Source organism: Salmo salar, chromosome ssa15 (assembly GCF_905237065.1).
Source record: "Salmo salar chromosome ssa15, Ssal_v3.1, whole genome shotgun sequence".
NCBI lineage: Eukaryota > Metazoa > Chordata > Actinopteri > Salmoniformes > Salmonidae > Salmo > Salmo salar.
In genome coordinates, this window is record NC_059456.1 from 81,243,750 (window position 1) to 81,267,031 (window position 23,282).

A 23,282-nucleotide genomic window follows, 5' to 3' on the forward strand; every position below is an offset into this window, starting at 1 on the left:
AAAATCCCCGTCTATCATGACTTCTACTTCAAGTACGAAGTAGTGTACACAGTTTGACTGTATATCGCAGGGCAGCTATCAGGGGCTTATGGAATATCATTATTTGAATTTCATCAATGGACTGAATCATTGGTGTGAGACTATTCACCCATTTTGTTTTGAAATCCATTGATTATATAAGTTCAACTGAGTAAACATGTGTTAGAAGACTGCATTCTGTGTCATAGGACCATGACACAAACAAAAAGGGAAGCTGAGGTGTTAAATTCTGATGTCCCACATCGAAGAATATATTCTGTTATTCTGGAAGATTATAATGAAACATCTTACATGTGCTTTTTCTTGACTGATATAAATCAACACCAGCTCAGCAGTTTTTTTATAAGGGTTTGAAATGAAAGTAGGGAGGAAAAGAAAGATAAAATCTTGAGGTTTTTGCTAATTCTTTTTGCCAGGTGTATGTAAATTATGTATGCAGAAAGACATTTATACATAGTCCTTACAAAAAGATGTCTCATAACTCCTAATTGTGATTCTAATCTATGTCACTATGCCTAAAGGCCCTAAAGAAAAAGAGCAACTGACCCACGAGGGAAAAGGCAAGGCGTGTGACCTTACAGAATGGCAAAGCAGATAACTGCCCTTTACAAGTGGAAAGGAGCGCAAGGACAGAGGAGCGGAATCACTTGCTCCTTTCTCCCTTGGGTGTAGCAAATGAAAATGAAACCAGGGCAGGTGCATCAATTATTTTTACCACATCAAAGTAGTTTTTTACTACATCATAAAGATTGGGGTCAACGTTTTCCTTGTTCTTACCACATAATAAAACGTTTATAAAGATGTCTGAAGTCTCATTCTAGGTCACAAAGTTTGAAAATAAAACTAGGTTTTAGAGATAGGCCTACATTTTCTCTAAATATAAATACGTGCCTGTACTAGCTCCTTCATAAACTATGGATTTGTTCAATTGCTACTGTGCACAATGTTAATTGGTCTATTTGGCGTTTTGATTTAACAATTTAAATGAATAGGATGTGCAGATGAATGTGCAGATGATAAAAATATATAAACGTTTAAGATAAAAGTTGAATAAATAAAAGTATATCAAATTCATTACATAATATCGGTGTCGTCTTTTTTCGCGCCTTGGGTTTACATTGGAGACAGCGTTTCCACGAGGACGATTTAATCTGACGTTGCTTATAGCAACGCAGTGAGAGAGATTAGTGTGGTCCTATCTCTCTCGAGCCAGTGCTGCGAAAGTGGAGTGCAAGAGTGCGCTCCAGTAATCGACTGTTGTGGTCTGACCAACGAGTTGACACCGTGCGTTCTGTGTGCTGGGCCAGGACAGGGAGGAAGCCAGGCGCGCGTGTGTGAGCAGAACATGGGTCATCACAACAGATTACTTTATCCCGATCTTCCTCCGCATTATGGGACCGTAGGAACGCAGTCTGTGTGAGCCCCTTCGGTCTTTTGATAGTTTTTGGTTCTGGGAACTTTGGCCAGCCATTAAAATGGAGATGATAACTTTCATGTTGGCGAATATTGCCCTCCTGAATATGAGGGGCAACATTTTCACCAGGTAAGATTGACCATATGGACTATATATTTTTTAACTAGTGTTACAGAGGAGACCTTCCTATAAAATGTACTCGGGTTTTATATGAATAGTGTATATTATTGAATTGGAGCCAATTGTTTCGTTCAAAAATAATTTGTGGTTATGTTGTAGGTCAGCTGTTGCGATGTTCTGATTTATCCTATAACACAGACTACTGGCAGTTTAGATTACCCTCAAAGCGTTTAGTGAATTTCTGCAAATTGAGTTTTTAGTTGGATTAGATTTAGGGCACATTGAGGCCATAGCATCTGTTTCTAATTTAGCCTTAGATCATTTTTCGATGGAAACTAATTCCTAACCTACATTTTCTGGATTGGTCCAATTTGCGTAAAATGAACTGATTAATGAATTCTAAAACCTGAGGATGTATCTGCAATAGCAGAGGAACAGCCTACTCAACGCCCACATAGCTTTTGAGCAGTTACTGTACAGCTTTAGTGCTGTGGGACCCATCATCAACATACTGTAGACATGCTGAGCATAAGGTCATATTAAATATAGAGATAGGGGCTCAATCAATAGTGGATATGTGGTAAATAATGTAACATTATATCATGTGTGACAGATTTTGGTAAACTGTCACACCATAACTTGTAGGCCCATTGAATTGAGGTCAAGTATCATGTGGTGTTCAGCATACTGCAGTTTAAAAAAATTATTTTTCATTTCAATAATTGCATTGCTTAAAATAAGTTGTTAATAACAATGAGATTAAAGTAACAACATGTTGTTACATAGTCATTTTGTAACTGATTTGTAATTGCATTGTAATAAAATTGAATGGTCTTTGTTATAACACAAGTGGAACAAGGAACAATCCCTATATACACTCTTGTACAGTACTTACAAAAAACAGTCAATCCCATAATAACTATGCAATGTCAATGCAAATACCATGCAATTACTAAAGAGTTATGGAACAACATGTTTTTAATCAATGCTGTTATTAGAATCATTGCATTGTTATGGTATGATAGCAACTTGATGTAAAGTCTTGTTAACACAAGGTTATTGTATTATAATGTCAGAAGATAAGAGCCCCAGTCCATATCCAATCACTGTTTAAATCAAATTTGTGAGTAAACATATATAAATACAGTGTCTTTGGAAAGTATTCAGACCCCTTGACTTTTTCCACATTTTGTTACATTAATAGCCTTCTTCTAAAATGGATAACATATTTTTTTCTCAGCAATCTACACACAATACCCCATAGTGACAAAGCGAAAACAGGTTTGTTAAATTTTAGCAAATTTATTACAAATAAAAAACAGAAATACCTTATTTAAATAAGTATTCAGACCCTTTGCTATGAGACTCGAAATTGAGCTCAGGTGCATCCTGATTCCACTGATCATCTTTGAGATGTTTCTACAACTTGATTGGAGTCCACCTGTGGTAAATTCAATTGATTGGACATGATTTGTCTTCTTCAACCTCGTGTTGTGTTCCGGGGGTCGTGACTATCGTAGACCTCGCTGCAGCGTGTGGTCCTTCTAGTCTGATATGTTCATTCTTAACTCCCTTGGGTAAAAAGGGGCATTTACGTCATGCTGACACGCTCTCTGGGCTCCCTGGGGCGTGGCTAGTTACGGCTGTACACAGTGTAAAAGCTCTTCAAGTTACAATGTTTTCGTTATAACGTCTTTATAACCATTTTAATGACATCACAAAATATACATTAATTTTCCATATTCAATCTCTCATAATTCCCAAGATTCGGATGTTGAAATAAATTGTCCCAGTGTGCATTTTTTGATGGAATTGACATTCCATTCACCCAACTAGAAATCAAAAGGAATCGTCTGCTGCATTCAATTACGATCACGTGAGGTGTCATAAAACCCCCACATCCACCCCCCCCTTCTGTGGGTGAGAGGGGGGGTGGAGAGGATTGTGTGGAGACACAGATCTTTTATTTTTATTTATTAAACCTTTATTTAACTAGGCAAGTCAGTTAAGAACAAATTCTTATTTACAATGACGGTCTACCCCGGCTAAAACCCTAACCTTGACGATGCTGGGACTCCCAATGGGACTCCCAATCACGGCTGGTTGTGATTTAGCCTGGAATCAAACCAGAGTCTGATGTGACACCTCTAGCACTGATATCCAGTGCCTTAGACCACTGCGCCACTCAAGATCTGGGGAAGGGTACCAAAACATTTCTGCAGCATTGAAGGTCCCCAAGAACACAGTGGCCTCCATCATTCTTAAATGGAAGATGTTTGGAACCACCATGACTCTTCCTAGAAACTGAGCAATCGGGGGAGAAGAGCCTTGGTCAGGGAGGTGACCAAGAACCCGATGGTCACTCTGACAGAGCTCTAGAGTTCCTCTGTGGAGATGGGGGAGAACCTTCCAGAAGGACGTCCATCTCTGCAGCACTCTACCAATCAGGCCTTTATGGTAGAGAGGCCAGATGGAAGCCACTCCTCAGTAAAAGGCACATGACAGCCCACTTGGAGTTTGCCAAAGGCACCCAAAGACTCTCAGACCATGAGAAACAAGATTCTTTGGTCTGATGAAACCAAGACTTAACTTTTTGGCCTGAATGCCAAGCGTCAGGTCTTGTGGAAACCAGGCACCATCCTTACGGTGAAGAATGTTGGTGGCAGCATCATGCTGTGTGTCACGCTTTGACCTAAGAGAGCGGGTTTTTCTCTGTTTAGGTAGGTCAGGGTGTGATGGGGGTGGGCATTCTATGTTTTGGCCGGGTATGGTTTCTAATCAGAGGCAGCTGTCTATCGTTGTCTCTGATTGGAAGCCATACTTAGGCAGCCTCTTTCCCCTTGGTTTTCGTGGGTAGTTGCTTTCTGTTTAGTTTGTATATCCTGACGGAACTGTTGGCTGTCATTTTGTTTATTTTGTCTAGTGTTCGTTTTCATAAAAAAAATAATGATTAGCACTCAACACGCTGCGCCTTGGTCTCCTCTATATGACGCCCGTTACACTGTGTGGATGTTTTTCAGCGGCAGGGACTGAGAGACTAGTCAGGATTGAGACAAAGATGAACGGCGCAAAGTACAGAGAGATCCTTGATGGAAACCTGCTCCAGAGCACTCAGGACCTCAGACTGGGGCAAAGATTCACCTTCCAATATGACAACAACCCAAAGCACATATTTTCTGAAGGCTCTGTATGTGAGCAAACAAAGCAAGTGAACATATCTCAATACTGTCTGTGAATTGACTGAACAGTTAAATTATTTTGTAAGTTGCCACAACCAGAATGGCAGAGTAGGTGATATTAGAGTGACACATATCCTGGTTCTGTCATTGAAACAGTCTCTAAACAGTAAACTGTTGACGTATGTTCAGTTACACAGGGTTGCAAAGTGTTACAATGTGTCCCAGGTCAAAAGGTTGTACAATGTTGTGTACTGGCAAATAAAATGAATCAACCTGGTAGCCCTCCTACCACTCCTGACAACACATACCAGCAGAGGGTGTAATTGGTATTAGACGGTGATCTTTCACAGGCTTTTCTGAGATGTGTGTGTTTCTAATGAAAATATCAAATCAAAGATTTAATATATTGTCCTCGCTTCATGATCGTGATGCCTTAGTATTTTTTTCCCCCAACATACGATCCTTCACATATTTAATGTGTGAGTATTTTGGAATAACAATCTGATAGTGCCTCTTCTCTCTCTCTCCATGTATTATGAGCTTTTGTCAACAGCTTATTTTGTCACAATTTTGAATATTCTGGCAGAGTAGCTCTTCTGCTAGAATTAAAAGGACAAAAGCTTAGTAGCCAAGTTACCTTGTTACCATCTCCGGTATGCATTTTGCATGCTTTTCACTCTATCCAAGTGTAATTTACCCGGCTCTGAGAGAAATCAACATTTGACAGTATTTCTCCTCAGACAGTTTATTACTATTTGAAAATAGCTTTATACTTTTTCTTGATCCATCCTTTTTTATCATTCCTTTCACTGGCCTACTAAACTATTAATTGTGTTACTACTTGACGTTGTGTTTTGACATGTTTTTTACAAAATAAGCCAGAGTTGGACTGGCACAATATCTCATTACCTTTGGTGTGAGTCACCGCTGTTAATAAATCTGGATCCAGGTGACATGCACTATAGCCTTGGGGGTGATACTCCTTAGAAGTAAGCCACTACTGGATAAATTCTCTTCACTCTAAGGAGGAACAGATTTTGAAATAGCACACAAATTTCACTGCAACGTGATCTCACATTTTAATGGGATACATTTTTGTTGTTTTAAAATATTACGACTTATGATTAAGTTTTCCTATAATGTGTGTCGTGTAGAGCAGTTTATTTTACCCACACGAGGCCTAGGCCTACTAATTATTTATTTATTTTTATTTTTATTTTGTTTATTTTTTATTTCACCTTTATTTAACCAGGTAGGCCAGTTGAGAACAAGTTCTCATTTACAACTGCAACCTGGCATGAGTTTAGTACAAAGCTAGGCTTTTTAGGAAATATCTGCATTTAAAGGAAAACGGATGATTGTTGCAGTACACTGGAAGTATCACAAATATCACAATGTGAGGTTGTATTTATTCTTGTTAGCTTAGTGGGGTAGCAGTTGCATAGTCAGTGACCTCTCTTATGCCCTACTGTAAGACATGGGCGGCCCCATAGGCTAGATGACCTTAGTATGTCCTTAATGCATGCTCCATATGTGCATATCAGTCAGATGCTATTGCTGAGGGGTCCAGATACGTTAAAGCCAAATGACTGTGGGAGCACAGTTACACTACACTGGGTTTGTGATGGAAAGACCACAGTGTGCAGAGAGAGCTTTCAACTTAGAGAGGCTGTAGGGAATTAATTTGGCTAATCAAGGGTGGAAATGACAGATCTTGTATGTGCCATATCTGTGCAATGCCACCATTTCATTCTCTACTGATTGGCATTTAAAAGGCTGTAGATTTAATTAGCTAGCTTTACGCGCTGTCACATTCAGGATTTACAACATTAACAATATAGGGCTACGCAAGGATGACTAGTGCTAGTGCGGTTCTCTTCTCTGTTCTCAGGTACAAATTTATGTCATTGTAGGAAGCTAATTACGCTTGTTAGAGCTGGGGCTACATTACAAGGCTTTTTTACTTTGTTTTTGTATTTATTTATTAAATCTGTGGGAAGAAAGGCTGCTCCTTTTGTGTTTCGTCTCTTTCACCTCAGCACTCAGTGAATGTGTCTGAAATGGCTCCCTATTCCCTTAATAGTGCACAAACCATGTCAAAAAGTAGTCCAATGTATAGGGAATAGTGTGCCATTTCGGACATACCCAGTGTGTTAGCTCGTAAACAGACGGTTAGCGAAACAGGGCCTCTGGAGATCCTGTTAATGAACCAAAATAAAAGACTAAGAGGAACAACATGAGCGGGAAATTGACTTTGAACTGTTATAACAGAGTTTGGAGGGGTGAGAGCAGGCCTAGCATGTTTAAAGAAACCCCCTCGAGACCAATCAAATGCTCTGCCCCATTAGCATTTTATGACATCACATTTCCTTTACTGCATGCATAATGTGTATCCTGTTGTGCTATACACTGCACTGGAGTTACTACAGGTAGACCTACAACAGCTTTAAATAGGTCCCATCTCTTTATCAGTTAGGTTATTAAGTTACAACACCTAGTTGCTGAAGAGGAAGGCCACAAAGGGAGGCACCTCTTGGATATTCCAATATCTCTAGCATACCAGTTGGAAATATAGCTGCAAGCTTTGGCCCCATAGTGCCACAATCAGGACAAATTGGACACATTGCCCTAAGATAAGCTAGTTCTGTACTTCTTACCACAGTTGTCAAATATCAGAATGCAACGTTGAACAAATAATGCAATATGCTTTTAAAGTATTTTGGACCATTTTGAATGATGTTGACTACTTTAAACGTCTTCTTCCAGGACTCTAGCTCTAACAATTGGGCGATTCTCTTCTCTGTGAAAAGATGGCGCCGACAGAGATGGTTGCCTCGCTTCGAGTCCTTAGGAAACTATGCAGAATTTAGTTTTTTTATATATTATTTCGTACATTGTTAGCCCAGAAAATCTTAAGTGATATTACATACAGCCGGGATGAACTATTGGATATAAGAGCGACATCAACTTACCAACATTACGACCAGGAATACAACTTTCTCGAAACGGATCCTTTGTTTGGACCACCACCCAGGACATTGGATCTAATCGCAGAGCTCGATCCAAAACAACGTCGCCGCAGAAGAGGTAGACGGAGCGGCATCCTGGTCAGGCTTCAAAGGCGTGCTCACCGCCCGCTGCTTCCGAGTATACTACTCGCCAATGTCCAGTCTCTAGACAACAAGGTGGATGAAATTAGGGCAAGGGTTGCCTTCCAGGGAGACATCAGAGATTGTAACATTCTCTGTTTCACAGAAACATGGCTCTCTTGGGATATGTTGTCGGAGTCGGTACAGCCACGGGTTTCTTCATGCGTCGCGCCGACAGAAATAAACATCTCTCTGGGAAGAAGAAGGGCGGGGGCGTATGTTTCATGATTAACGACTAATGGTGTAATCATAACAATATACAGGAAATCAAGTCCTTCTCTTCACCTGACCTAGAATTCCTCACAATCAAATGCCGACCATATTATCTCCCAAGAGAATTCTCGTCAGTTATCGTCACAGCTGTGTATATACCCCCTCAAGCAGATACCACGACGGCCCTCAAAGAACTTCAGTGGACTTTATGTAAACTGGAAACCATATATCCTGAGGCTGCAGTTATTATAGCTGGAGATTTTAACAAAGCAAATGTGAGAACATGGACACCAAAATTCTAACAGCATATTGATTGCAGCACTCAAGTCTGAGCGGGCAAGTCTCGGCTCAGACACGAGACGTATGTGGCAGGGTCTACAGGCAATTACAGACTACAAAAAGAAAACCAGCCACGTCAAGGACACCAACGTATTGCTTCCAGACAACCTAAACACTTTCTTTGTCCGCTTTGAGGATAATACAGTACCACCGACACGGCCCACTAACAAGGACTGCGCCCCCCCCTCCTTTTCCGTGGCCAACGTGAGTAAGACATTTAAACGTGTTAACCCTCGCAAGGCTGCTGGCACAGACAGAATCCCAAGCTGCGTTCTCAGAGCATGTGCAGACCAGCTGGCTGGTATGTTTACCGACATATTCAATCATTCCCTAACTCAGTCTGCTGTCCCCACATGCTTCAAGATGGCCACCATTGTTCCTGTACCCAAGAAGGCAAAGATAACTGAACAAAATGTCTCTCGCCCCGTAGCACTCACTTCTGTCATCATCAAATGCTTTGAGAGACTAGTCAAGGATCATATCACCTCCGCCTTACCTGCCACCCTAGATCCACTTCAGTTTGCTTACTGCCCCAACAGGTCTACAGACGATGCAATCACCATCACACTGCACACAGCCCTATCCCATCTGGACAAGAGGAATACCTATGTAAGAATGCTGTTCATTGACTACAGCTCAGCATTCAACACCATAGTACCCTCCAAGCTCATCATTAAGCTGGAGGTCCTTGGTCTCAACCCCGCCCTGTGCAATTGGGTCCTGGGCTTTCTGAAGGGCCGCCCCCAGGTGGTGAAGGTAAGAAACAACAGCTCCACTTCGCTGACCCTCAACAATGGGGCCCCACAAGGGTGCGTGCTCAGCCCCCTCCTGTACTCCCTGTTCACCCATGACTGCGTGGCCATGCACGCCTCCAACTCAATCATCAAGTTTGCAGCCGACATAACAGTAGTGGGCTTGATTACCAACAACGACGAGACGTCCTACAGGGAGGAGGTGAGGGCACTCGGAGTTTGGTGTCAGGAAAACAACCTCTCACTCAACATCAACAAAACAAAGGAGATGATCGTGGACTCCAGGAAACAGCAGAGGGAGCGCCCCCCTATCCACATCGAAGGGACAGTAGTGGAGAAGGTGGAAAGTTTTAAGTTCCTTGGTGTACACATCGCAGACAAACTGAAATGGTCCAACCACACAGACAGTGTGGTGAAGAAGGCGCAACAGCGCCTCTTCAACATCAGGAGGCTGAAGAAATTTGGCTTGTCACCTAAAACCCTCACAAACTTTTACAGATGCACAATTGAGAGCATCCTGTCGGACTGTATCACTGCCTGGTACTGCAACTGCACCACCCTCAATCTGCAAGGCTCTCCAAAGGATGGTGCGGTCTGCACAACGAATCACCTGGGGGCAAATTACCTGCCCTTCAGGACACCTACAGCACCCGATGCCACAGGAAGGCCAAAAAGATCATCAAGGACAACAACCACCTGAGCCACTGCATGTTCACCCCACTACCATCCAAAAGGTGAGGTCAGTACAGGTGCATCAAAGCTGGGACTGCACCACCCTCAATCCGCAAGGCTCTCCAGAGGGTGGTGCGGTCTGCACAACGAATCACCTGGGGGCAAATTACCTGCCCTTCAGGACACCTACAGCACCCGATACCACAGGAAGGCCAAAAAGATCATCAAGGACAACAACCACCTGAGCCACTGCATGTTCACCCCACTACCATCCAGAAGGCGAGGTCAGTACAGGTGCATCAAAGCTGGGTGGTGCAGTCTCGTCTATGTAGGCTGCTGCCTACATAGAGGCTCCATGCGTCCAAACAGAAGCCATACTCTACAGGTCAGCTACACTCACATCCCTGAGCATGTGTACCAATTTTTGGGGGATTTTGGCATATGCTCTGCACAACCGCATTTCTATTTGACCTCACAGGTTCAGCACATTTTGAGTTTGTGACGGTAACAGCTACCTCCAAATTTAGACACCGCTAATTAGGTTAGTGATGGATTACAGCCGTCAGTCATACTAACCCTAGTTCATTACTCTAAAAACACAGCCACAAACATACATTCCATGGTTTTAAAAGACAAAATAAAAAAGTGGCAGGTTTATTTTATGGCTATGTTTAAGTTACTATGTAATGACAAATGAACAAGGAGTAATATTAAAAGGGCTTTATTCGTTTGAATGTTGTTGATAAATCACCTCTGCTTGTTCTGTGTGCTGTCTGTCTTCTTACAATACTCTCTCTTGTCTCTTTTGTTCAGGAGGGTGCAATGTTCCAAAGCGTTATTCAAATAGACATGCATTAGGACATATATCAATAAGATTGTCAGTCAGGTAGAATAAGGAATTGTTTTTCTCTTAATGACATATCTATCTGCAACGTTTTAAACATCTCATGCCACTGAATACACCACGAAGTAAATTGGATCAGTCAGAATGAGACTGTCTTGTCTTGGTGTCTCATTAGTCCATCAGTCCCAACAGTGCACACAGTGAGCCTTCTTAGTAGAGGACTCTGCCTCCTGGTGGTCCGTTTATGTGTGCACTTTGTGCTGTCAGTAAGCGGCACATAGAATATCAGGGTCAGAGTAGGAGTGCTGATCTAGGATCAGTTTAGCCTTTTATATAATTTTGAATAGGATAACATAGACAAGATTACATCTACACTCCTACTCTGAGACGCTTTATGAGTACGGCTCCAAAAAGCAAGGGTTTATATGAATCTCTTGAGTGAGATAGCTTTGTCCATTATTCCAAAATCCCTACTGGATAATATGCACTGTGTAAAAATGTATTATTTTGATAAGTTTGCTCTTTTCTACAGTAAACAGTAAACATATTGTTTTTATTTCCATATTTTTTTTTGCATGCCCACCGATCTTGATCGCAAAGCTATGTTCAACATGAAAATGCAACTTTCTCCTGTTTACTACTATCTTTGCCTCTCTAGTTTTCTTCCTTCTGGGATTCTCCAGTGCTGTGGACGCAGAGAGCTCAAGTGTGCTGTGTTTGTTCCCTATAGGGCCGAGCTGAGTGACATTGGGGACTATGTAGGTTCAGACATACAAATATCCTGGTTGCCTAATCTGGATGAGTTAATGAAGGGCTATGCACGAAATTTTCGCCCTGGGATAGGAGGTGAGTATGAGATCTACTGCTTGTGGCATTGGATTGCATTTCACCCCCTCACATTTACAGCCATTCGTAGCATAGCAGGAACCGGGTATAAGCGTTTTCAAATTCATCATGCTGTGTTCATCTTATTAGATTCCACTTCCCCCAAGAAAGTGCTTTAAGTTATTTTTAAATCCTAGTTTAAAGACATATTTACCCATATGTAAATAATAGCTTTGAATCTATGAAAAGTTTTTGCGTTTGAACGTGATGCAAAAGATCACAAACAAAAGCAATTAAGCGTTGGAATGAGTTTGCGGAAGAGATTGAAATGATGCTTTGGAAATGGAAGACGTGCGTAGTATTGCTAAATAAAAGAAAGGAGCATTGCTGGAGAATGCCTTTGCTAAGAATGCTTGCCAAATGTGAAATATCCAATGTCCGCAGCATTAGATTTCTCAACCTCACAGCTTAACTCAGGTCAGCAGAGGTGAAAAAACATTGTCGATATAAGAATCACCACCACCTTGCCAGGCCTTGTGAACCAGCAACAAGGCTACTGCAGCCAACAGCAAACCATTTTACATACTGTACCTATAGTGCAACATTATGCTCAACACTTATGTAGTCTGTCATTACTTCCCCTTATAGAAATCAGAGAAGATAAGGTAAAATCTCCCTCAGATATCATCTAAGTGGTAAGACATCTCCCATAAAGCCAAACTCAGCCATTGAAGAATAATAATATCAGTTGGTGTGGTCTTACCCTGTCTATTCAATTCACATCCCTTCAACATTTCATATTTGAAGGAAAGTGGTGCTACGATAGGCATCTAGAATCTATACAAATAAGTTGAACACTGAGCCTATCACAAAGAGCCATTTGTCAAAATTAACTCAGTTTTAGTGACAGGCTGAGGGATTATGGATTTATTTTAAGTTTCATTGACTTTAACTGTCCTCCCACTTGTCAGTGCTGATGACTGCTCTCTCTATGGTGGGTAGGATAATGGCTACAGAATACAATTTGACGTAAATGGTTATGGGATGAGTACTAAAGGACAGAGAATGGTAATATATGATTCCTTAATGTTCAGAATAAATAGCGTTTCAGTTCTGCTTCGGTAATCCTGATCTCCCTCCCTCTAGATTTTCTTCAAGTATCAGCAGCACAAATTATGCTAATCATCGAGCAAACTACAATAGCATGCTAGCTATGTATGCAGTTCTAAACTCACCACTGTGCAAGCCCATGAGACCCCCAATGTCATGTTTATGAATGTACATAGTGCTATCTCACTTCACTTAGAGCAATGTTAAGTGGGGAAGTGGCCCTTGATCCTTGTCTAGGTATGTCCTTGGGAAGGAGGGAAGGGATGGATGAAGGGAGGGAGCGAGGGAAGGAGGGATTGTTTTCTTTTCTCACTTTTTTTCCCCACAGGCCCACCTGTGAATGTTGCCATGGCTATTGAAGTAGCCAGTATTGACCACATCTCTGAAGCCAACATGGTAATGTGTAAATTCACCTGCAGGCCTTTATACAGAATGGTTGCCATATTTCACTGCTACTGTACTGTTCCAGTAAAATGTGAAAACTACTACTTATGCGTCATCCACATCAGCCAATAGGGATTATAAAAAGTTAATGATACCCTGCCTTTTTCAGTAAGAGCATGCATGGCCCTGTTTCAATTCTTATGAAATGCATCCTTCCTTCCTCCCTTGATGCATTCAACAGATTCAACCAGGTTGGTTTGGTTAAAAGCAATAGTCTTGTAACCTATATTTATTTTATCCAATACTATTCAGATCAGTGATTACCCAAAGGAAGGTAATAAAGGACACATTTGAAAAGTATTGGAACAGGCCTTTAATCCATCTCCTATTCTCTTAGTTACAGTACTGTCCTAAGTCTCAACGTGATCCACCACTCTCTCACACCGGAGTTGGAAATGCCCTGAGCTCAGCTTTGTACCTTTGTGTGTGTGTGTGTGTGTGTGTGTGTGTGTGTGTGTGTGTGTGTGTGTGTGTGTGTGTGTGTGTGTGTGTGTGTGTGTGTGTGTGTGTGTGTGTGTGTGTGTGTGTCCATCTGTCTGTGTTTGTGTGTGCATTTGCCTGTGCAAATGCATATGCTTATGCTTGTTCTTGTGTGTTACCGTGTGTTACCGTGTGTTACCGTGTGTGACCTCTTGACAGGAGTACACCATGACCATTTTCCTGCGGCAGAGCTGGCGGGACGACCGCCTGTCCTACAACCACACCAACAAGACCCTGGGGCTGGACAGCCGCTTCGTGGATAAACTCTGGCTGCCCGACACCTTCATTGTCAACGCTAAGTCCGCCTGGTTCCACGACGTCACTGTGGAGAACAAGCTGATTCGCTTGCAGCCCGATGGGGTCATCCTTTACAGCAGCCGGTGAGAAGGGCAGAGGGAGGAGGATGAAGAGAACTAGGAGGAGGGGGGAGAAGAGTAGGGGGGAGGGTTGAAGGGCTAAGGGAAGAGCAGAGAGGAGGGGGAGAGAAGATGGAGGGGGAGAGGGGGGTGGAGAGGGAGATGGTAGAGAGGGGAAGCAGGTGGAGGGGTGGAGAGGGGGATGGTGGAGAGGGGAAGGGGGAGAGTGGGTGGAGAGGGTGGAAGGTTAAGAGAGATAAAAGGAGGGAGAGAGGGGGTGAAGATAATGTGTGAGGGGAAGGAGCATAGATTGAGTAGGAAAAGAGGAGGAGAAGGATGAAAGGAGTAGGAGAGATGGAAGGCATGGGGACAAGGCAGAGAAGAAAATGGCGTGAGGGTTGGAGAGGTCCCTTAATAACTTGCCGTAGCCTGATGTTAAGGCTATATATTGCCTAATGATAATGTCAAAGTGAGAATGACATTTAACCTACCGTTCCTTGTCAAGTTACCATTGTGGTTGACGTGGTTGTTTACTGAATTACTTGTTCTCCTCTCAGGATCACCTCGACTGTGGCGTGTGACATGGATCTGACCAAGTACCCCATGGATGAGCAGGAGTGTATGCTGGACTTAGAAAGCTGTGAGTGGATTTACACATTACATGGACAAAAGTATGTGGACATCCCTTCAAATTAGAGGATTCGGTTCTTTTAGCCACACCCGTTGCTGACAGGTGTATAAAATCGAGCACACAGGCATGCAATGTCCATAGACAAACATTGGCAGTAGAATGTCCCGTACTGAAGAGCTCAGTGACTTTCAATGTGGCACCGTCATAGAATGCCACCTTTCCAACAAGTCAGTTCATCAAATTTCTGCCCTGCTAGAGCTGCCCTGGTCAACTGTAAGTGCTGTTATTATGAAGTGGAAACGTCTAGGAGCAAAATCGTCTCAGGCTCGAAGTGTTAGGCCACACCAGGTCACAGAACTGGACTGCCGAGTGCTGAAGTGCGTAGTGCGTAAACATTGTCTGTCCTTGGTTGCAACACTCACTACCGAGTTCCAAACGGCCTTTGGAAGCAACGTCAGCACAAGAACTGTTTGTCGGGAGCATCATGAAATGTGTTTCCATTGCCGAACAGCCGCACACAAGCCTAAGATCACCATGCACAATGCCAAGCGCCGGCTGGAGTGGTGTAAAGCTCGCCGCCATTGTACTCTGGAGCAGTGGAAACGTGTTCTCTGGAGTGATATTTCCCACTTTACCATCTAGCAGTCCGACGGACGAATCTGGGTTTGGTGGATGCCAGCAGAATGCTACCTGCCCCAATGCATAGTACCATCTGTAAAGTTTGGTGGAGGAGGAATAATGGTCTGGGGCTGTTTTTCATGGTTTAGGCTAGGCCCCGTAGTTCCAGTGAAATGAAATCTTAATGCTACAGCATACAATAACATTGTAAACGATTCTGTGCTTCTAACTTTGTGGCAACAGTTTGGGGATGGCCCTTTTCTGTTTCAGCATGACAATGCCCCCATGCACAAAGTGAGGTCCATACAGAAATGGTTTGTCAAGATCGGTGTGGAAGAATTTGACTGGCCTGTACAGAGCCCTGACCTCAACCCCATCAAACAACTTTGGGATGAATTGGAACGCCAACTGCGAGCCAGGCCTAACCTCACTAATTATCTTGTGGCTGAATGGAAGTCCCCTCAGCAATGTTTTAATATCTAGTGGAAAGCCTTCCCAGAAGAGTGGAGGCTGTTATAGCAGCAAAGGGGGGGCTAACTCCATATTAATGCCCATATTTTTGGAATGAGATGTTCGACAGCAGGCGTCCACATACTTTTGGCCATGTAGTGTATGTACCGCTCTTCTTGATGGGTGGAAGTCAATACCAATAGTCTGTCATGTTCCCTAGCACTCTTAATGGATGGATCTCAATACTCTACAGCATGATTATTTATTTCCCAATTCGAAAGGTGGTTTCCTTTTCTCCCTGGTAGTTCAGTGATCGATTATTGTAATCGTTAGGCCAGGTAATTCACTCACCTGATATCCTAAGTCTGAAACAGTCCCTTATTAAACTTAAGGGTCAAAACGTGCAGTACTGTTGCTCTGCAGGGACATAGTTGAACAACCCTGCTCTACAGAGGAAGGACAAGAAACCATTTTACTCCCATATTGTGTATGATGAGTACCAGAAGCAATGCAAGGGTTAATTCACTACACATTCATTGAAAATTCCAATAATACTCCATTGTTGTTGGGATGTTTATTTGTTGACTGTTTGTTGACTGTTTGTTTGTTGACTGTTTGTTCCAGACGGCTACTCCTCAGAGGATATTGTGTACCACTGGTGTGAGAGTCAGATACACATCCACGGACTGGACAAACTGGAGCTCTCCCAGTTCACCATAATCGACTACAAATTTGTCACAGAGACTATGAACTTCAAATCCGGTGTGCTCCCCCCCTCTATCCTCGTTTCACTATCACCATGGTTACTGTACTGAACAGCCAGTGGGATGTCTGTGAGATTCTCTACTTTTATATACAGAGCTCTTGAAATATGCATATTTCACTGTACAGCGCCTCTCCATGCTTCTGAACATGTAGGAGACCCCAGGACTCCTATAGATAATTTTTTAACTAATATGTTTTGAACCCAGACACCTCTGTGGGTATTTTTTATGCACAGACAGAATGGCTCATGTTATTTAGGAGAGGAGACTTATGAGGGGAATGGAGTAGATTATATGTTATGACTTCTTCAAGTGAGAAATCTGGTACAGCCAGGAGGATGTGCCCCCTCCCCTGAATCTGTTCCCTCTCAAGGTTTCTTCCTTCTAGAGACTTTTTCCTTGTAACTTATTCTTTGGGGTCTTGGTCTTGGTCAGGTTACTGTAGGACTTTGTGACAATTGTTGATATAAAAAGGGCTTTATAAATTATTTTGATGGATTGACTGATTGATCGAAAAGCTTATGTTGGTCTACTTTTTCGCTCCAAGCCGGACGTTTCCCGCGGCTCAGCCTTCGCTTCCAGTTGAGACGTAACCGAGGCGTCTACATCATCCAGTCCTACATGCCCTCCATCCTATTGGTCGCCATGTCCTGGGTGTCCTTCTGGATAAGCCAAACAGCAGTTCCGGCTCGTGTATCCCTGGGTTAGTATCATGTTAAGAGTATTCTGTTAGTGATATTGGTGCAGTGGAGGCTGCTGAGGGGAGAACAGCTCATAATAATGACCAGAATGAAGCAAATGGAATGGCATCGAACACCTGGAAACCATGTGTTTGATGTATTTGATGCCATTCCACTGACTCCGCTCCAGTCATTACCACAAGCCCGTTCTCCCCAATTAAGGTGCCATCAACCTCCTGTGTATTGGTGGCGAAGTCTGCAATCTAGTTGGCCCGGAATACGGCCATTAGCTTGCTGTGGGTATGTTAGTAGAGATACTGTATGAGTGTTAAGAAAACACAGATGAATGAGCCGGCAAGAATCATTTAAGGTGAACTGAATGTGTCTGCGTGTATATTGAAAAATAGACAGTACCAGTGAAAAGTTTGGACACACCTACTCAAAAGTTTTTCTTAATTTTTACTATGTTCTACATTGTAGAATAATAGTGAAGACATCAAAACTATGGAATAACACATATGGAATCATGTAGTAACCAAAAAAGTGTTAAACAAATTCAGATGCTTCAAAGTAGCCACCCTTTGCCTTGATGACAGCTTTGCACACTCTTGGTATTCTCTCAACCAATTTATTTAAATTAACAGGTGTGCCTTGTTAAAAGTTAATTTGTGGAATTTCTTTACTTCTTAATATATTTGAGCCAATTGTGTTGTGACAGTTGTGTTGTGACAAGGTAGGGATGGCATACAGAAGATATCCCTATTTGGTAAAAGACCAAGTCCATATTATGGCAAGAACAGCTCAAATAAGCAAAGAGAAATGACAGTCCATCATTACTTTAAGACATGAAGGTCAGTCAATCTGAAAAAATTCAAGAACTTTGAAAGTTTCTTCAAGTGCAGTCGCAAAAACCATCAAGCGCTATGATGAAATTGACTATCATGAGGACCGCCACAGGAAAGGAAGACCCAGAGTTACCTCTGCTGCAGAGGATAAGTTCATTAGAGTTACCAGCCTCAGAAATTGCAGCCCAAATAAATGCTTCACAGAGTTCAAATAACAGACACATCACAACATCAACTGTTCAGAGGAGACTGCGTGAATCAGGTCTGCATGGTCGAATTACTGCAAAGAAACCATTACTCAAGGAAACCAATACGAAGAAGAGGCTGGCTTGGGCCAAGAAACACGAGCAATGTACATTAGACACGTGTAAATCTGTCCTTTGGTCTGATGAGTCAAAATGTAAGATTTTTGGTTCCAATCGCTGTGTCTTTGTGAGACGCAGAGTAGGTGAACGGATGATCTCAGCATGTGTGGTTCCCACCGTGAAGCATGGAGGAGAGGGTATGATGGTGTGGGGGTGCTTTTCTGGTGAGACTGTCAGTGATTTATTTAGAATTCAAGGCACATTTATCCAGCATGGCTACCACAGCATTCTGCAGCGATACTCCATCCCCTCTGGTTTGCGCTTAGTGGGACTATCAACCCATTTGAGATGGTTTGGGATGAGTTGGCCGCAGAGTGAAGGAAAAGCAGCCAACAAGTGCTCAGCATATGTGGGAACTCCTTCAAGACTAGAAAAGCATTCCAGGTAAAGCTGGTTGAGAGAGTGCCAAGAGTGTACAAAGCTGTCATCAAGGCAAATGGTGGCTACTTTGAAGAATCTCAAATATAAGATATATTTTGATTTGATTAACCTGTTGGGGGTAGGGGGCAGTATTTGCACGGCCGGATAAAAAACGTACCCGATTTAATCTGGTTATTACTACTGCCCAGAAACTAGAATATGCATATAATGATTGGCTTTTGGATAGAAAACACCCTAAAGTTTCTAAAACTGTTTGAATGGTGTCTGTGAGTATAACAGAACTCATATGGCAGGCAAAAACCTGAGAAGATTCCTTACAGGAAGTGACCTGTCTGACAAGTTCTTGTTCTTCTTGGCTCTGTTTATTGAAAACTGAGGATCTTTGCTGTAACGTGACACTTCCTATGGCTCCCATAGGCTCTCAGAAGGTGGGAAAAAGCTGAATGATGTAATTCCAGCCACTGGCTAAAAAACATTAGCGCTTTTGGTAAGTGCTCTATCAGAGGACAATGGGACGGAGGCGCGTGCACTAGTCGACCCCATGTTTTTATTTTCTCTCTCTTTGAACGTAAACACGCTTTCCCGGTCGGAATATTATCGCTTTTTTACGAGAAAAATGGCATAAAAATTGATTTTAAACAGCGGTTGACATGCTTCGAAGTACGGTAATGGAATATTTAGAATTCTTTTGTCACGAAATGCGTCGTGCGCGTCACCCTTCTTTACCATTCGGATAGTGTCTTGAACGCACGAACAAAACAGAGGATATTTGAACATAACTATGGATTATTTTGAACCAAACCAACATTTGTTATTGAAGTAGACGTCCTGGGAGTGCATTCTGACGAAGAACAGCAAAGGTAATAACATTTTTCTTATAGTAAATCTGACTTTGGTCAGGGCTAAACTTGGTGGGTGTCTAAATAGCTAGCCCTGTGATGCCGGGCTATCTACTTAGAATATTGCAAAATGTGCTTTCACCAAAAAGCTATTTTAAAATCGGACATAGCGAGTGCATAGAGGAGTTCTGTATCTATAATTCTTAAAATAATTGTTATGTTTTTTGTGAACGTTTATCGTGAGTAATTTAGTAAATTCACCGGAAGATTGCGGGGGGTATGCTAGTTCTGAACGTCACATGCTAATGTAAAAAGCAGTTTTTTGATATAAATATGAACTTGATTAAACAAAACATGCATGTATTTTATAACATAATGTCCTAGGGTTGTCATCTGATGAAGATCATCAAAGGTTAGTGCTGCATTTAGCTGTGGTTTGGGTTTATGTGACATTATATGCTAGCTTGAAAAATGGGTGTCTGATTATTTCTGGCTTGGTACTCTGCTGACATAATCTAATGTTTTGCTTTCGTTGTAAAGCCTTTTTGAAATCGGACAGTGTGGTTAGATTAACGAGAGTCTTGTCTTTAAAATGGTGTAAAATATTCATATGTTTGAGAAATTGAAGTAATAGCATTTCTAAGGTATTTGAATAACGCGCCACGGGATTCAACTGGCTGTTGAGTAGGTGGGACGATTTCGTCCCGCCGACCCTAGACAGGTTAACACTTTTTTGGTTACAACATGATTCCATATGTGTTATTTCATAGTGTTGATGTCTTCACTATTATTCTACAATGTAGAAAATAGTAAAAATAAAAAACCATTGACTGGTACTGTATGTTGCCCTAGAACTTAAAAATAAAGTGCATTATCAGTGAGACATATATTAATAGTTATGTGATATACATGACATCATATAAATGTGAAACCTTCGTTACAGTTCTAGTTGTAGATTCTTATCTTAGGTTGTTTGTGGTGCGTAGACCAAAAAGTCATCCGTAATGAATAGAAAAAATGTTTGTACTCTGTCTTTGCAGTGAAATAAATGGAATACAATTTCATCTTAAATAGTATGGAATTTGTTTATCTTTCACTTTTTTATTTCACTTTATTTTACTGCAAAGATTGAGTCTGGACCTCTTTTCTATTCAAAATAAATATTTAATTTCCATATATATTTTGATAAAGGGATCACCACTGTGCTCACCATGACCACTCTGATGGTGAGTGCCCGCTCGTCTCTCCCTCGAGCCTCGGCCATCAAAGCGCTGGATGTGTACTTCTGGATCTGCTACGTGTTTGTGTTCGCAGCGCTCATTGAGTACGCCTTCGCTCATTACAACGCTGACTACAGGCTCAAAGAGAAGGCCAAGAGCAAGGCCAACAAGATGAGCTCAGAGGTAAGAACGAAGGACAACACTCCCCAACCTGTGGTGTTTAGTGCTAGGCCCGTTACTCATTTGACCCATTTGTACCACAACATTCATATAGTGTTCAAGGGACATTGGGTTGACACAAAGTGCAAAAAAGGTAGCACGAACCTGCAAGCACTTGAATTCTTAACATGCAAGTTTTTCCTTTGAGTTCCTTTGGTGTGAGGTAAAGATAATTCACGAAGGAATTGACTTGTAGCCTTTCTCTATTGATATTTCTCCAGTCGATCGTGAAGAATGGGAAGCAGGCCATGGTGCTCTTTTCCCTGTCTGTGGCCGGAATGAACCAGGGCCTGATGGTCTCCAGCCGCCGTCCACAGCGCGCCGGTGCCGAGAACCCCGGCGAGGAGGACGTGGAGCATAGGAGGGGGCGGGGGGCCAGAGCGTCAGTAGAGAGAGAACAGGAGAAGAAGTGCTGTAGTTGCTGTTCTAAGTGTTGTTGCGCTTGTAAGCCTCTCCAAGCTGACACCATAGATGTCTACGCCAGGGCCGTGTTCCCAGCCACCTTTGCCATCGTCAATGTGATCTACTGGGTGGCATACACAATGTGAGTTGGGAGGACTAAAGACAGGCATCACCGCCAAGGACGGGTGTACTGTACATAGGGGGAAACGGGCCACTTTGAATTCAGTGACTTATATAGGGGCACCGATGTAAACAAGGCTTCCTTAATTAAGAAGAACTGTATTCATGTATACAGTAATATGGTGAAGTAAGGACCTGGTAAATAGCAGATAAAGTACAGTAGATTGACAAACGAAATCAGATGAGGTATATGGACATGTTCTGAAGTACAACTAAGTTACGTACAATGGAGCCTTGAGTGGTCGCCGATGTCTTATCCTGAGTGAGGCTCACTGTATGATAACCCAGCAACAGGCTTTTATCTCCAAAACCCTCCACTAGCCACCCTACCCCTACTGCTCTAATCCCTTTCAATACTGATCGCTACCCACGAAGCCACAGCAATGGACTGACGTTCAGCTATGTCCTATTAACGTACATGTATGAACTCTGCTCACACCAGCAACATACACAGCAAGCTAATGTCTCATTGCTGAAAACAAATGCGCACAACAATTGCTATTTGCTTAACTCACAAACACATCTGTGGATGGACTAACTGTTGAAAAAAAGAAACTGTCCAAACTTCATAATGATGAGATGAGGTGTAGTCTATTATTCTGCATGGCTGATGCCCCCCCTTTCACCGTCCCACCTCCCAACACCCCACTTATTTTTTTCCCTCCTATAATTCCACCTGTTTTTCCACTCCAGTTTGTTTTGGGCTTCAGAGCATCTTATCTCCTCTTGCCAGGTCTTCCTGTTTCCTGATTATTATTATTATTAAAGGACTTTCCCCACTACCTGGGTATCTCCAAGCTGGACATTTTCCCTTTGGAGTTTTAATGCCTCTGCTTAAAGTTTAAGAACAGTTGTTTATCATAATTGTCTTGAGAACATCTACAATCACATGTACTGTAGGACTGATAAAATGTTTCTCTAAATTCCAAATGTTAAGTAACTTTGCGGGAATTATGGTATATGAGGAATTCATTAACAGCATCAAAATGGTGTCTTACACATCTATTTTTCAGCTACTTTGCAACAGGTGATCTATGAACTCAACTCTAGTTTGAGGAATAGACCAATTGGAGGCATGGTGAATAATTTAATCCAATTTCCAGATGATGAACTTTGCGGTATGAGCAATATTTATAATCCAGATGATCTAAGGCAGCATGTCCCTTTGTGTAACAGTTTAACTGGAACCTCATACTGATGATGAAATAATTAATACTGTGGTCCCCTAGAAGTAATTGCGGCTGCACATGATGAAGTAAATACTGAGTTGCATTTGGGCAATTCCACGTAACACTGAGACTACGATTTTTTTACTTTAAAAGTATTCCAAACAAAACCGATTGATTGCATAGTTAAACAAACCATACAACTGCATGTACAATAACTACTTTTAAAAATTTCCACAGAAGATTTTACAAAAACACATTCACTCGAAGAACTGTGCAGATGTAAAGTTTGGTAACAGAACGATGGTAAAATCTCCCTCAGTATTTAATGTGACCACGTTTTCCCAAAACTCTTAAATATCTACTCTGAATTAAGATTCAAAGATGTCTGCAGAAGGAATGGGGTGTCAACTATGATATAACACCTTGAGTTTGAAAACATTTATTTTGGTTATTGAACTACAGTAAGCGCTCTTTTCAATCAGATCCGCTCTAGTCGGCATCCGCATAGCTGTTGTTTTGGCGGTGTTTGAGAAAGAACTGTATACTTAAAGCGGACATTGCCATTGGCTGCACAGCGTCGCAT

General features: G+C 42.1%; 1 protein-coding gene across 2 annotated transcripts; it reads left to right on the forward strand.

Moving 5' to 3' along the window:
- Positions 1–1,188: 1,188 nt before the first annotated feature.
- gbrd (Gamma-aminobutyric acid receptor subunit delta) lies at positions 1,189–22,327 on the forward strand. Of its 2 annotated transcripts, NM_001139889.1 has the most exon segments (9): positions 1,266–1,582; positions 11,452–11,567; positions 12,985–13,052; positions 13,740–13,960; positions 14,494–14,576; positions 16,260–16,397; positions 16,947–17,102; positions 20,701–20,912; positions 21,170–22,312. In NM_001139889.1, coding segments are annotated over 9 exon segments (1,389 nt in total). In that variant the 5' UTR covers positions 1,266–1,514; the 3' UTR covers positions 21,497–22,312.
- The last annotated feature ends 955 nt before the right edge of the window (positions 22,328–23,282 follow it).

Excerpts from the sequence above, each read along its gene's own strand:
- gbrd (XM_014145620.2), top strand. The coding sequence starts at position 13,005 with ATGGCTATTGAAGTAGCCAGTATTGACCACATCTCTGAAGCCAACATG. Across the intron at positions 13,053-13,739 it reads ACATCTCTGAAGCCAACATG|GAGTACACCATGACCATTTT; the intron begins GTAATGTGTAAA and ends ACCTCTTGACAG. Across the intron at positions 17,103-20,700 it reads TCCGGCTCGTGTATCCCTGG|GGATCACCACTGTGCTCACC; the intron begins GTTAGTATCATG and ends ATTTTGATAAAG.